Consider the following 16,856-nt stretch of genomic DNA (forward strand, 5'->3'; position numbering starts at 1 on the left):
AAGTAGCTTGGTATGTATGCCTCCCACTCCACCCATGGGAAGTGTTTCAACAATAGATAATCTGAAAACAAATAAGTAAATAAAATTAAGCAGTCATTCGAAAAATTCTATACACTTCCAATTCTTTAAAAAGCGAGAGTTCCGATTGAAACCGTTCTTTATTTGCTTTCACTTAATTTCTCAAAAACATATTGATCGAAAACAAACGTCATTAAATATTTTATAAATAATTGAGTAAATCACATATGAACGCAACTAGAAAGATTAAATCTCGTTGTTTTTTATGCATGAATAATATCAGTCTAACACGTTTTCTGGTCTAGCCACATGTCAAGTCACTAATATGTCGACAAAAGTCAAGATCGCGAAGACGACAGAAATGACCTTCTAAGCAACCAACTAGTTTCGTTGGAATATGCAAATATAGAATTTTTGTACCTGTACATGCGCATTGAATTCGCTATAAATATCAAAAATATTGATTAAGCAAATTATAAATTATATGAGAGTCATTAATTTCGGAGCTCTTGGGAAGGTAATAGAACATACAATAAATGTAAATATTACGTTTACGTATTGTACTTTCTATTAAAGATAATTTAGTTGTTCTTAATTGCTCACCAACCTTGCGCGCTGCTCTCTTGTTCAAAAATTACCTCGTTAAAGTGGTATAACCGCTATCTTCAATGCTGTTAAGTTTTGTTTTACATATTTTGTACCTTATGAGTTATTATAAGGCAAAAATCCTCTAAATAATTATCTTACAAATATTTTTTTTTATAGAAAACGTAAGCATCCAAAATTCTAATGGAAAAGCAAGAATTTCTCTCAGTGCTGTCATTTTGTTTGTACAACTAGAATAGTTCAATTCACTGCTATCCAACGCTTGGAGAATCGAAGAGAGCTGTTATTATGCAGTAGCTTTGATTATGACGTACAAATGTATCTTTAAGAATAGCACAGTAATAGTTTATCTACCATATAGGTATACCATATAAAACCAGTTGTTATCATAAAAAGCATAAAGTGAAAGTTCAACCCTCGTTAGTTCCAATACTTACACTCGATCAGTATAGGGAGAAGCTTTTCAGTGAAAGTTCAATGAATGTTCACTACATTTAATGATATTGTGCAGATAGTGCCACTCCATTATTCAATTTAACTAGTTTACACAGGTAGAGGATTCTGTAAGAATATCGAATTCAGACCTTTCATCTCTTAAACATCTTTTACTTATCTGCTTTAGAAAATGCTACATTTACTAGCAGAAATCTTACCCTATCTCGCCAAATATGCGTTAAATTGAACTTTCAACTAACAATAAATACTATTCGCACTATATGAAACCCATATTGCTTAAAAAGCGTGCCACCCTTCTGGAATAACGTTAAATAATTTGAGAAAAGCCGTAAAAAGGCTGAAATTTGACGACGATAATAATCTGAGCCGAAACAGCTAAGAAAATTTTTTATTATATTTTATTATTATTATTCAATAATTTTTTATTTACATTTTTAGTCGTACTTAATATCTGTTGTTTTTTGAAAACATCAAGTAATATATTTTTATTAACTGTTATTGGTTAGCTTAGTATCAACTTATGTAGTTGCTGTATTTTATACTCAGATGTAATTAATTAATTTCCATTTATAGCCATGAAATAACAATTATATACATTTCTAACTATCCTCGTCCCTTAACCCGTGGAAGTCATTAAGAGCTTGGAACTTAATTTACGATTCTTTAATTTGAAACGCGGTTGATAACCATTTTTATCCGCTGTATACATTGTAATGGTCTCGGTGTCGGTCTTCTCGTCATACACCATGTACATACCCATTATCACCAATTCTTCGTCCGGCGTATCTGGATTCATAATAACGCCAATCTCCTCCCGTGAGCTGCCATTTGGGTCGTCCTGCCTATGTAGATCAAAAGCGATAATTGATGTGTTAACTAGTTATAGACTTTTGTGTCAAATACTTGAATCGATAGCCCTCCTTGGTCGGTACTTGACTGTAGAACGCGGTCATAATTGCAGGGTAAACATAGTTCAACAGTCCGGCATTTGCGCAAAGCGAAGATGTGACGAGAATTGAAACAACCAAGAACTGAAATAAAAAGTTTAGTTTAAAATAATAGTTAAAGTTTTAGAAATATGTTTGAATTGTCAAAAATTAGTACAACCAATCCCCCGAAATACGAGTATATTGGATGGTTTAATTTTACCTATCTCGGTCTTTCAACCCGAGCTTAAAAAATTTTTTAGTGACTCATTAGATATATATTTTTTAAGATTATACTATTCTATGAATAAATAAAGAAATATTTATTTGGATTCAAATTTACCTTTGTTTCTAAAACTAACCTAATCTAAGTCTATCGAGATAGATTTGCTCAAAATTATCAGTATAACTAACCGAATTGATTTCCGGATGTCTTTCGAAAAGGTAACTTGAGTAAAACTTGAGATAAATTAGTAAAACTTAGAATGCATCAGGTTCTTTCACTTTGCGATATTTAAATCAAGCATCCATCAGGAAAGACGAGGGGTTTTTCGTAATTCTGTTTACGTTTATACCTAATAGATCGGTCATATATCTTCCACAAGTTCACATATACCTAATATAGCCCATTCTCCAATATAAGCTGTCTTCGATTCGCCAAGCATTACTCTTTAGCGAATCGAACAAACTATACCAGATGCTCAAGCAACAGGCAGCACTTCTAGTACAACCCTGTGCTAACATATCTTCTGTCGCATGCAATAGTATTATTTCTTGGTGGAGAAATTCTTTTTTCGCATCGAAAAACGTTGCTGTAATCCTTTTTTTTGTTTTCGAAAAAGTACTATAATTGATTTTAAGTCTTAAGTTTTAAAAATACAATATAACAAGTAAGGAAGGGCTAAGTTCGGGTGTAGCCAAGCATTTTAAACTCTTGCAACTTGCAAGAAACAAAGGCGGAGAAACACCTTCAGGTTTTGGCAAAACTTTATATCAAACAAAGGAAAATACCACTGTGATTTCATCCATTTAAGTAAAGAGGATACACTGTTATTAGAAAAACATTATTTCTGAATTTTATTAAGATTTCTTATATATTGACCTATAGATGCGGTATAAAGTGTTAGGTAATGGGGCTAAGGAAAGTTAGGTATATGGGAGCTAAGGGAAGTGTTGACTTGCTTTGACTTATTTTTGGCACAAGTTAAAGTGTGATTTCGAAAATTGTTGGACGTAAGATGAAATACCGCGAAGGCACTATTTATGCGAAGTTTTATTCTGATAGGTGTATTGATGTTTGATTTGTATACTGTGAAGTGAAAGAATCAGAATGAATTTAAAAGTTTGTTATATGGGAATTAGGCGTGGTTGTCATTCGATTTCGCCCATTTCTACGGTGTCTAATAGTCTTTTGTTTGGGTAACCTCACACACCAAATTTGGTTGAAATTAGTCGAGTAGTTCCTGAGATATAGGATTCAACCTAAAGGTGGGCGGTTCCACACCCCTTGTCCAAGTTTTACACTAGATTCTATAAAGCCCTCCTCTACCATCCTGGTTGTGAAGTTTAATACTTGTGGCTCATTTATTTAGTGAGTAATTAGACTTTAAGTAGTTTTCAACATAACCGTTATATAGGGAGCGGGCGTGGTTAATATCCGATTTCACCTATTTTCAAAAAGTTTGAAGAGGTGATAAAATTACTTCTTCTCAGCAAGTTTAATATATGGTATCTTATGCGGTTTGGAAGATATGTACACAATCTAAAAAACTTTTTAGCCCACAGGTACCCCTTGCTATTGCGATTTCTTGTACCAAATTACAGTTTTGTATCATAATTCGCGGCTCAGTTAAGACACTTCAGAGCTTTTCGTTTAATGGCGTTTTGTGGGCGTGACAATGGTCCAATTCTGCCCATTTGCAATACCAACCTCCCTTGGGTTCAAGGAATACATGTACCAAGTGTCATCAAGATACCTCAATTTTTACTCAAGTTATCGCTTGCATAGTCAGACGGACGGACAGACTGACAGTCACCCGTATTTCAACTCGACTCGTCTTCCTGATCATTTATATATACATAACTCGATATCTATCTCGATTAGTTTTAGGTGATACAAACAACCGTTCGATGAACAAAAATATTATACTCTGTTGCAACATGTTGCAAGAGTATAAAACAAGAAATTTGTACTTTCATTTGTCATTTGACCATTCACAATAGTAAAACTGATCTAAAATATGCAAAACAAAACTTGGTAGCACTGAAGATAGTGGCTATATCACTTTTATGAGGTATCCGCATTATGTTATTGCTTTTATATGCCATTTTTTTGATAAGAGACCAGGAGCGAGCAGAGAAATTGTGAATCGAAGACAAACACATTTATTTAAACACTCTCTGGTACTTTATCACGTTTTATTTAATTTGAAAGACATTCTAATCTTGTTTAGATATATTTGATAACGCACCCTGAAGTGTTTATAGCAAATTGAATTATCTCCTTTGTAAAAGCGGTTATGAGAATATATATCTCTCTCTTATATAAAGGAGAATCAACGTTTAGATTTGGCACTGTATGTATATGCACTCGAAATAGTTTCACTACCATTTAAACATAAGTTATTAATACTTTCAAATTATCAAACGATAAATTCTCATCATAATTGTATTTTTAATTCTCATTGAATATCTCTCTATAATTGAATATACTTATTTTATAAAGGCTTCACACATCCAATAATGTAATTCTGAACTCATTTATATTTCGTATCCTTTCTGTAAATTATCCGAAGAAGCTTCTAGTTCACTTACCAACTTTGCGGACACCATTTTGCGCTGTATTACGTTAAAGATCAAACCATCGACTGAGGCATTGCAATGAGATGAGGTAAACATGAAGGTTTTCCAACGCATCTGTCACTGAATGCCCCATTGCAGATATGCATCATTGTAAACTGCATGGTGGTTTTGTTATACAGTTGAAAGCAATAAAAATGCAGCTAAAAGCTATAGACTTAAAATAATTAAAATTTGTGAAAAAGTGCAGAGATGTCACTATTAACTAAAATTTTAGACAAAAAATTACTACAGGAAACAACAAAAACAATGTAAAATTGGTTAGACCAGCGTTTGAATACTTAAGGTACACTTTAGGGTTCTTAGAACATTATAAAGTAGAATACCGAAAAAAAAAATTTCTTTAGAAACAATTTGTTTCAAAGAGCTAGCAGACCTGTTCTAATACTTTTAGAATAGTGCTTTTGGATAAGAACTTTTAGATGAGTCATGAATTTTACCTTAAACTCTATAGAAACTTTTGATATAATATTATTGAAAACCTGTTGACAATTTGGGGGAAACAAATTATAGAAACACCTTCTCAAAATGCCGAGAGGTAGTGAAACTATTTTTAACTTAAGTTGCAATTGTTTTGCCTGTCACTGTACATACATATACATACAAAAATGCATTCTCAAACAAATATTAGTGTTCACGAAAAGATATAAACTCACAAGCTTTCTAAGACATATTTACACAAACTTACATATGTTAACCCGTGAAAATGATTCTTCACATCTGTAACCATTTATCTACCAAATATTCAGTAATGACAGGTGTAACTCGCAGACATGCTCATTATGTTAATAAATAAGTATGCTTACACACCTCAATTTGAGTTCATTCATTTTGTTATCTTTCGTCAAACTACATTGAAATAACTTTTTGTTTTGTTTTCACAGTGCTAAAACCAGTTGCCACACCAATATCAAGCACGCGACCTTAACGGCGAGGAGGACGTACGGTTACAGCGAACCGCGTAATTGCAGTAAGGGGCTGGTAATTATCAAGAATTACGATGTTGTAATAGTTAATCAATTGCATGACTCGGTTATTGGTGATTCCATAGAATTTATCAAATCAACTTTTTCCAACGAGAGGTAAGCAGTTCACATGTAGCGGTATATTAAGATATTAAGCATCCGGTGAAGTAAAAGTGAAAAAGTGAAACAATGAGCAATGCAATTTTATGATCCCCATATTCTATTTGTATATCAGCTGTAACTAATTTTATGAAAATGCTTTTTAATGAGACCTTTATAAAATATATCCATTAGTACCTTTGGATTTCATATATTGCCTATGGTGGTTTAAAATTTAGTTTCTCAATACTACAATACAAATATTGTTTCGGACTTTTGAATATGTTTATTTTCAAAATTTGTAGAAATACGCAAACAAATACTGTCGAAATCGTTTCACAGCCCCTTCGCATTTTTATACGGAATATAAGGATCCACGTCCATTCGGGTAACTCTAGTCGGTAAATACAAGGTGTGTTCAAAAAGTAACGGGAATTTACAAATTTTAAATTTCGAGGGTTTGGCGAGTTTAACTGTCAAAATTTTTGTTTTTTATTATTTCGATATACATATGTACAAGCTCTGAAGTACGATACAATTTTCAACTGTATTCATTGCTTACTTTGTCTGTATAAAGTTTTGGCTGCACTCGAACTGTGTTGTTAATATATATAATATATAATTCTTTTGTTCTAATTATTATTCTAAATTATGATAATATCCCTTCGGGTTTCAAGTCATTTAATAAAAATTAATAAATAAAATTTTTCAGTTTCAATGACTGTAATATGTTTATTTTTTGAAATGTATGCATTTTCAAAATCACATGAAAGATTTTAATTGAAAACACCTAAATGTTTCTTTAAAGTATTAGTTTTCCGTTTTTAATAGAACTCAGAAGGTGATGACGCAAAAATGAAAAAGTTGCCGAAATTAGAGTCACTACCTGTCAATTTTAGTTTGTTGTTTACAGAGCTTTAAATTAGTACTCCTAAATTTGAGGAAACACTGTTAAAAGATAAACACGTTTATTTATCCATTCTTTGGTACTTCACTACTTTTTATTTAATTTGAAACACATTCTCATTTTGTTACGCTTTCATTACTTACCTTACTTTGTCTTTGGCAGCCGCTAAGTTTAGACGTGTTTTATGAACTTGCCAATTTTCATTTGTTAAAAGAAATAATAATAATGAAGTTCGTGAATTCTTGGCTAAAAACAATACTGTAACGATGCCCAGCATCCATATTCGCCAGACATCGATTTGTGTGCATTTTTCCTATTTCCAAAAATAAAGAGAATCGAATCGAATCGAAAATGTATGGAAAGATGCAACAGTCAGATGGCAAAACTAAAACATACCACACTTATGAGCTAGCGCGCAATATAAATCGATAGAAAGAATTTTCCTAGACTGGTACAACTTTTGTTTTTGTAAAGTTTGATCTCCATATATGGCAGATGTTTGTTTACGGTACGACAAGTTTTCGCGTGAAATTTTGCGTTGACAATAGAATCATGGCTACGGAATCGTTGAGAGTGTTGCCAAAGTATTTCGGGAAGTCTACATTGTTACGTCAAAGCTAAACTCGTACCAAAAGATCTGAATCTTTTGCAAAACCGACTTCGAGTAGAGGTCGCAAAAGAGATGCTTGACAACGTAGATAAGAACCCCACATTCATCAAACGTATTATTACTGATGGCAAGACGTGGCTCTATGAATATGACGTCTGACTATCCAAATGGCGCTCTAAAAATTAAACGAAAAAAAAAACAAAATTTGCTGAAGGCATTGAAGGCCAAGGCTAATAACAAATGTACCAGGTTTTATCGGTTCGGGTCAGATTTGACCAGAAGGTATGTGTGTATGTAATTTTGATGCACACGGAAACTTTTCATCGACTATCGAAATACTACACCATTCACCATATTCTCAGGAGCTCCCAGCGGAGTTTTCTTTCCGTCAGATCTTGAAAGAATGCTCGATAAGATAACAGCCGACACAAAAATGTTATATTTAAGGTAGTTTGATTTGATATTAAATAAGCAATAACGTTAACTTCGTTTGCACCAAAGCTATATATACTTCACAAATACAAAATATTCCTGACAAGAACTTGATTTTGATCGATCAGTTTGTATGGCAGTACATATACAGACATACAGAAATGGCTAAATCGACTCAGCTCGTCATCATTTTGATCACTTATATGGTATATACATATATTTTATAGGGTCTCCGACGTTTTCTGTTTGGGTGTTACAAATCGTGGCAAACTCAATATACCCTCTTCATGGTATAAAAAAAGAAAAACCTTATTAAATAGTAAGTTCTCCGATCTATAATATAAGCAATTTCATTGACCATATTGATGAGAGGCGACTAGAATAGGAATAAATTTGACAATAGTTCACTTTGTATAAAATGGGTCGGTATCAAAACTGAATAATATTGGTTCATAGCTGTTTCAGCACTTATATAAACAATAACATATAATAATAATAATATATAAGATTGCGGTTAAGCACGTGATAACAGATATTTGGGTTATTCGGTGAGTTTCTTTTCATAAAACTAAGTTAATTTAGTGCTAAATATGGGGGCATAATATCAAATGTTGAATTTATATACTCGTAAATTCTCTATAATAATTCACAATCTCTGGTGTAGTTTTCAAAATTTAATTGAATTTCATGGCGCTAAAAATATTTTAATTGTCAGGTGCCAATAACTGCAATTCAATTATATTTGTGGTAATTAAGCACACGAAATCCAACCACGGGACCTTAACGGTTAGGAGAATAAGTGATGGCATTAAAGTGGTTAATTGCACTTGTGTAGAAGTTTTCAAGTTTTCAAGAATTTAGATGTTATAATATTTATTAAAACAAACACATATGTACATACATAGAAGTGGTGTAGTTAGACAGCTGCGAGCATAAGAATTTTTTAAGTAAAGAAATTGTTATTTAACTCTTCAGGCCATAAAGTGCATGAGTAAAATACAAATGCAATAATAAACAAGTAAGGAAGGGCTAAGTTCGGATGTAACCGAACATTTTATACTCTCGCAAAGTCATATGGTACACTCGTTTGAGATTTCTTTGTGGATTGACTGAAATTTTCGGTAGAAGGCACTGGGGTCCACATATTTAGTACTTAGGGGCTTGAACAGTTTTGGTTCGATTTAGACTATTTTTGGTCACAAGGTGGCATACATTAAACGTATTATTCACGCAAAGTTTTACCCCGATATAATAATTGTTGCTTGATATGCATAGTGGAAAGTGAAAGAATCAGATGGAATTGAAAATGGTTTTATATGGGAAATAGGCGTGGTTCTAGTCCGATTTCGTTTTTGCACTATGACATAGAAATATAAAAAGAACGTTATGCACTGAATTTGGTTGAAATCGGTTAAGCAGATCCCAAGATATGGGGTTTCACCTAAAAGTGGGCGGTGCCACGCCCACTGTCTAATTTTGAACGCGGTTCCTATAAAGTCATCTCATACGATCCCAGAGATAAAATTTAATGTCTCTGGCGTGTTTAGTGCTTGATTTATCGCGCTTTTAGTAGTTTTTAACAGTACCGTTATATGGGGAGTGGGCGGAGTTGCCACCCGATTTCAACTATTTTCACACTGTAGGTAGAGATTCTAAAAACATTTGCTTCCAGTGAATTTTGTTATTATAGCTTTAGCGGTTTATGAGATATGCACATTAAACCTATTAGAGGCGGGACCATGCCCACTTTAAAAAAAAAATTTAACTGCAGATGCCCCTCCCTAATGTGATCCTTTGTACCAAATAGCAGTCTTGTATCTTATTGCGGAGCTAAGTTATGGCAATTTATTTGTTTTTGATTAATGGCGTTTTGGTACCAAGAAACATGTCTACCAAGTTTCATAAAGATATCTCAATTTTTACTCAAGTTACAGCTTGCACGGACGGACAGACAGTCACCCGGATTTCAACTCGTCTCTTCATCCTGATCATTTATATATATATAACCCTATATCTAACTCGATTAATTTTAGGTGATACAAACAACCGTTAGGTGAACAAAACTATTATACTCTGTAGCAACAGGTTGCGAGAGTATAAAAACATATAAAAACAAGAGATCAAACATAACTGGTCATTAAACATCCGGTGTGCATTCTTGTTGTTTTAAATTGACATTCTAATCGTATAACATGATGACGACTTAAAAGCATTATACTAGATATGAACTATTATATAGTAAATTTTAAAATAATTCAACTCGGGCATCTCGTTGCCATAAAGAATCATAACTGAGGTGAATAAAATTCTCAAATCATATGTTTTGTAAAAATCGTATGTTATACTCGTACTGACAGGTATTGCTTTTTTACATTTTAAACATGCTTCAAATATACAAAAAAAACCAGCAGAGAAAAGCCAAAGTTGAGAGCGTAAGAAGCTGGAAGAGCTGCAAGTTTCTGCTAGAACAGAAATTGGCTGCTGCCACATGAAGAAACCACTGTTGAACATATGTATAAGGAAGCGATATTTGAAGCATTTGCTTGATTTTATTCATTTTAATAGTTTTGAATGTCTAAAGTAAAAATTCTATTGATACATTTCAAGTATTGATGCATGTCATTATTAAAAGCAACATTTAGATGTCTCCTTACTAATTGGTGTTAGCTTTCTGTTTCTTTACGTTTTCACGTAAATGTGAATTATCAACAATGAAAAAAAAAACAGCGACAATGAGAGAAAAGAGAGCAGCGATGCTCTGAAATGTCACACAGCATAGAAATCAAAGTTCAACAGATTTCTATGTCATGTCCTGCGTTCGGTAATTGAATGCTTTGTTTTTATGATTTAAAAATATATTTTTTAGACATTCCTGTCAATAAAAATGATAACTGAATATGAATATATTGTATAGATTGATCCATTTCGAGGTTCCCTACTTTTTTAAAGAACAAAACATAAAAAATTCAAATTTAATGGGAAATATTTATAATCATTCGAAAGAATGTTTTTTGGCATTTATTTTTTAAAGATTATCTCTTTCAAATGTTGGCCGCGGCCACGTCTCAGATGGTCCATCCGTTGAGTCCAATTTTCGATGACTCGTTCGAGCATTTCGACTGATAACTGACAAATGACACGCGTGATGTTTTGCTCCAAGTCCTGAATCGAAGCGGGATTGCCCGCATAGAATTTAGAGTTCACATATTCCCACAGGAAAAAGTCTAACGGTGTGATATAGCACAATCTTGGTGGCCAATCGACCGGCCAAAAACGTGACATTATCTGCTCACCGAAGTGTTCTCTCAATCAATTTATTTATTGTGGCGATGTGTGGAAAATGGCGCCGTCTTGTTGAAACTAAATGTCGCCGATATGAGCTTCAATTTCAGGTATCAAATAGTCGGTTATCGTGGAGCCATAACGGTCGCCATTGACGGTTACGTTTTTGAAGAAATATGAACCGATGATTCTACCGGCCCACAAACCCCACCAAACCGTTGTTTTACAATTGAATCTCTTCAGGTTTCTCTTTGTCACAAATGAGGCAATTTCGCTTGTTTACATACCTAATGAGCCGGAAAAAAGTTGAATCAAAAGTTCAGATATTTTCGTGTATTCTACGAAATACCTACTTCTTCTTGGCAAAAATGTCCGTAAATGCTTGACATAACCCGCTGGGAATTAAGTGCTGTAGAAATCAACAACTAAATAGTACGCAGAAAGTGGAGAGGTTGTATACTCCCTTCCAAAAAAATTACAATTATATTTATAACCTCACACAGACTACGATGTATGGTAAATGAAATTATAATCATACCTACCAAACCAATGGGTTCATAAATTAATTGCTTCCTTCTTTTTATCTTTGTGACATTAAATTCTTATCTCGTGATTTTTTAGATGTTTAAAACTTGTACTTTGTTATTTTTCACAAATTTGCATGTTGTTAATTGAAGGAGCTTGTACATCGACTATTTTCCAGTTTAGAATAGATAAAAGGAAAAAAGTACACATTTTGGAAATTATCTATCTTTTAATATTTTTAATACCTGCTATTTTTCACTAAACAAAGAAAATAAATTTAGTTAGAATACTTTTGTACGATCTGCTACTTTGAAGAAAATTAATATCAAAGATTTAATTTTAACTTGTTATCTTACTGGCAAAAGCACATATGGTACATATTTCAATAATACCCACTTGACTTCCCAAACATATGTTACGCGACATACTTGTAACTACAATTTGGTTGGTTTTTGGTTCAAATCTCAACCGATTTAAAATTTAAAAGTATAGTAAGACTTTGTATTAATAGCGTCCATTCTTCGGAAGAATCAGCAAATTCTATAAAATATCGTCTCAGCCCATTGAAAATGTAATGTTATGTCTGTTTACCTTATTATTAATACTAATAATTTCAATTTTCCAGTATCTATTGGAAAGTTGTTTAATTATTCATTAGAGGCAACGAGTCGTTAAAAATCTATCAAAGCCTTTATTTCCAAAGAAAGGCATATATTGTATTTTGTAGTTAGACCTAAACTTCAAAACACATGTGTATGAATTAACAGCAATCAGCCAATTTGGATAAGAAACATGTCATTTGTCAATAAAACGAACACTGACCGCCAAAGACAATGAACGCATAAAATTCTTACGAGAAAAAATATCAAACACATCAAAAAAATAATTTTGGACAACCGAAAGATAAAGTCGATCGAGATAGTTGAGACTCTAAAAACACTATAGGAAAATGTTGGACATATCGTTGATAAATACTACCCAGTTATTTGTGCTAAGCTGTGTGTAAAGTGGGTGTCACGCGAGATACCAATCTATCGATTCATCATGTAACAAGTCTACGAAATCTATGGTAAAAACAGTAGCCCCCAGTGTCTTTTTCCCAGATTATAATGAAGAGTATGTATTTTTCCACTAAACTGAACCATTTGTTGTAATACAAGGTGCGTTCCAAAGTAAACAGTAAAAAAGTTACAAAGTAAACTCTAGTGGCGCCATATATATGTCGAATAGTGCGTTAGAACCTGCTATCCTTTATCGACTTTCAGTAAAAATTTCATGACATTTCATCTATTGGAAGTGAAGTTATTGCGTTTAAGTGTCAGTATGTTGTTGTCATCGGTGCGAAAATGAGCTTCGAACAAAGAGCCAACATTAAATTTTGTTTTAAAATTGGTAAAACTTTTACCGAAACGTTTCAATTGATGAAACAAGTTTATGGCGATGATTGCCAATCCCGTGCAGAGTGGTTTCAACGTTTTTAAAGTGGTCGTAAGGACAAAAATGAGAAATGAGCCGAAACCCAAAAAATCGCGCCTGGAGAAGTCAAAAGTGAAGACAATGCTGATTTGTTTTTATGATTCCAAGGGTATTGTCCACAAAGAATTTGTTCCACCCGGCCAAAACGTTAATGCGATATTCTACCTTGGAGTTTTGAAGCGTTTGGTGCGCCGTATTCGACGTGTTCGGCCCGAATATCGCGAAGATGAAAGTTGGCGTTTGTTGCACGATAATGCGCCGTCTCATCGATCGAAGCTTGTTGCCGATTACTTGACCAAAAACCACATTTTTACAATCAACCACTCCCCGTATTCACCTGATATGGCACCGTGCGACTTCTACCTTATCGGAAAAATGCATTTGCCGATGAAAGGAAAGCGTTATGCAGACGTGGAGGCCATTCAAAAGGCTTGCACCGGCATACTGGCGACCATACCGGGCAACGAGCTAAAACACTGGTTCGACATGCGTTTGGACCGTGAATACAATTAATTGATTTTGCCGATAAAAACATTTGTTCTGTCTTTTTTGTAAAAGTCCTGTTTACTTTGGAACGCACCTTGTATATTGTAGAGTCAATCGTTTTGATTATTGAGATACATTGTTTCCTTTTATAATTGTTTAATAAATTTATCAGAGCAATACTGAAATATAGATATATTTTAACTGTTTCGCACCGTTTTATATACGTTTTAATTCCATGCACTAAATTCCCTCGAAGCTAAGTATGTTGGATATACGAGTATGCAATTGCAGAACGATCTTATATGTTGCTTTATATTTTCTCAGTACTATGAATAATACTTAATATGAAACACTGTTGTCCACTTTCAGGCGCAGAGATCATCAGTATTATTAATTGAAAAGTAATTTAATTTTACTGCTACTGTACAGATAATAATCTAAAATTTAAATAAACAGCTACCGATATTCTACTAATACAAACCTTCCGTAAAAATATCGCAAGATAAACTTTGAAGTGTCTCAATACTATTATTAATTAAAATATCAAAAAACGGTCACCGGTGCATTTTTTATAGCAACTATATGTACAACTAATTATGAAAATACTATAATCGGCCAACCGAATGCAGCCAGCGGAAAACGTTTTTCCACGTTTGTCGAAATATATTTTATGAAGATCTTTGTCTTGATTATGATCGGACAGTTTGAATGGCAGCTATATGCTATATTAGTCCAATATGATCAATTTGTTCGTGGATTGCAGCGTTGCTTTGCACAATAATGCTTACCAAATTTCGTGAAGATATCTTGTCAAACTAAAAAGTTTTCCATATAAGAACTTGACATTTATCGATCAGTTTGTATGGCAGCGGTATCCTACATTGGTCCGATGTTGGCGGCTCCGACAAATGAGCAGCTTTTTGGGAAGAAAAGGACGTATGTGATCTTTTGTATATATATTATATTTTATAGAGTTTCCGACATTACTTTGTGGGTGTTATAAACTTCGTGACAAACCTTATATACCCTGCTTAGGCTTTTCATTCGATCTGACATGCTATTTATTGTATAACAATATTAATCTAATTTAACTAAGTACCGCAAGTAAACCGTGCTTTCTTTCATTCGTTATATCAACATTTTTATTGACAAATAAAAGTCGATCATTATATTAAAATTTTAACTTTGATTTTGGACAGCCAGGACAATCATATTAATTAATGCAACTAAATTAAAATATTGGCAGTAGCCAGGGTTGCGAATTTTTTAATTCAAACATTTTGGATTATATATGTCAATATTGTTATTTAAAGTTTTATTTGCTAATTCCGATGTTGGGATTAAAAACTAGATTTTAATTTTTTAATCCCGATGTTTCGATTAAAAATTAAAATTTAATTTTTTAATCCAAGATGTTTGAGATTAAAAGTTGAAAATTGAAAATATAATTTTTTGATTTGAATGAACGCAAAAAAATTTAATTCTAAAACAAATGCTGGAGATTAAAATTTTTCTTTTTAATTTTCAACTTGGGAGTTGGTTTTTGGGATTAAATATTTATTTATTATATTTTAAGTATATGGGATTAAATTTTTCTTTACCCGGTATGTAGGATTAAAATTTTTGGGATTATAAAATAAAAAAAAATGTTAATCAAATATTAATTCAAATATTTTTTTATGCATTTTTTGCAATCAATGGTTGTTGGAGTACTACCTGGACACTGTCCGATCGGGATTTTACCGAACGCCAGTTGCATTAGTTGCTTGAAATAAGATGAGATAGAATCATTTCAACCTCTTCCTCGAATGTCACGCCTGTCGAAATCTAATATCTAAATACAGCAATTCTTATCTGGCTTCTGAAAGAACAACGAGTATATTTAGCTGTCTAAGTGTGACCACCTGCCATCTTAAGAGATTCGACCCTCGGGTATACTAAGTTTGCCACGATGTTTGTAACACCCAAAAGAAAACGTCGGATACCCTATAAAAGATACAGGGTGGCGCCAAAAATCGTGCTACAAAAACAAATCGTAATAACTTTTTTTTAAATCAATGCATTACATTTGCATAGCAAATTTTACATAATTGTATATAATTAAGTATTTAAAATATATATGGACCGTAAATGACCTCCATGCTCAGCCACGCCTATGCGACACCTAATTAGAAAATTATTTGTTGTGGCCTGAAGTGTTGAAATCGGGATTGCCTCAATTATCGATTTAATGGAGTGGCTCAATTCAGTCAGATTTCTGGGTTTTGTATTGTACACCTCTTGCTTGACATAATCCAATAAAAAAAAGGTTGTTGCAGTCAGGTCAAGTGATCTTGGGGGCCGGTCTGGCAGTTCCTCCATCTTTCTGAAACTAAACTATTGAAAAGGATACGTCTTCGGCGCAGTTCTGTGTAAGAAAACCGATTCAATATCTTTAAATAACGGTGCCCATTGACTGAAGTTAGGTCCGACAATACACCTTGATGAAACTGCGCACCACACAGTGACGCTGTACTGGGTAAATTCCCGTCATGTGGAGAATTTCTGAATTTGATTCACTCAATATACGCCAACAGTCCTTGTTTACATTTCCGTTTAGATCAAAATGGGCCTCATCAAACATAAACAATCAATTTATCAAGTTATTGTCTTCTTTGGTCATTTCAATAATTTTTTGGCAAAATTCCAGGAGAATAGGCAAATCTAGAGGGAAAACTTAAATCATAGTCTGCCAAATAAAATAAAAAATAAGTCGATTGCTCACACAAAGAGAAATCGCACTGAAATTTTGCATACGCCATTTTCTTATCAACAAGCTGCTCATTTGACGAAATTGACGATATCTGAAAATTATATCATTTCATCTGCCATGCAACTGAACGATCAAACCCAAGTCCTTGTTTGGAAAACTCTTTTTTTTATCAAGGTATCTTCATAAAATTTGGCATAGATTATTATCCAAAGCACCGCTCCAATCTCCAAGGGAATGGGTCAAATTGGACAACTAAAACATATAGTTTCCCTACAAACTGACCGATCAAAATCATAATAAAGATATTTTTATATCCCTTTATGCAATTACACATGTTTGAAGGATATTATAGTCTCGGTGCAGTCGAAGTTACCGTTTTTTTCTTGTTTTTTACCTCCTTTGTTCTCCATATAACTTATTTTAAAGAGGTTTCGGTAATTTTTTTTGGTAAATATGT

At 33.3% G+C, this 16,856-nt stretch overlaps 1 protein-coding gene across 1 annotated transcript; it reads right to left on the minus strand.

Moving 5' to 3' along the window:
• Positions 1-1,423: 1,423 nt before the first annotated feature.
• LOC106620522 (uncharacterized) lies at positions 1,424-4,916 on the minus strand. Its single transcript, XM_014239041.3, has 3 exons — positions 4,821-4,916; positions 1,984-2,111; positions 1,424-1,922 (listed from the first exon to the last, which is right to left on the minus strand). Exons 1-3 carry the CDS (start codon positions 4,902-4,904, stop codon positions 1,697-1,699), a joined length of 438 nt encoding a protein of 145 aa, XP_014094516.3. The 5' UTR covers positions 4,905-4,916; the 3' UTR covers positions 1,424-1,696.
• Between the last annotated feature and the right edge of the window lie 11,940 nt (positions 4,917-16,856).

Source organism: Bactrocera oleae, chromosome 2, assembly GCF_042242935.1.
Source record: "Bactrocera oleae isolate idBacOlea1 chromosome 2, idBacOlea1, whole genome shotgun sequence".
In the NCBI taxonomy this organism is placed as follows: domain Eukaryota; kingdom Metazoa; phylum Arthropoda; class Insecta; order Diptera; family Tephritidae; genus Bactrocera; species Bactrocera oleae.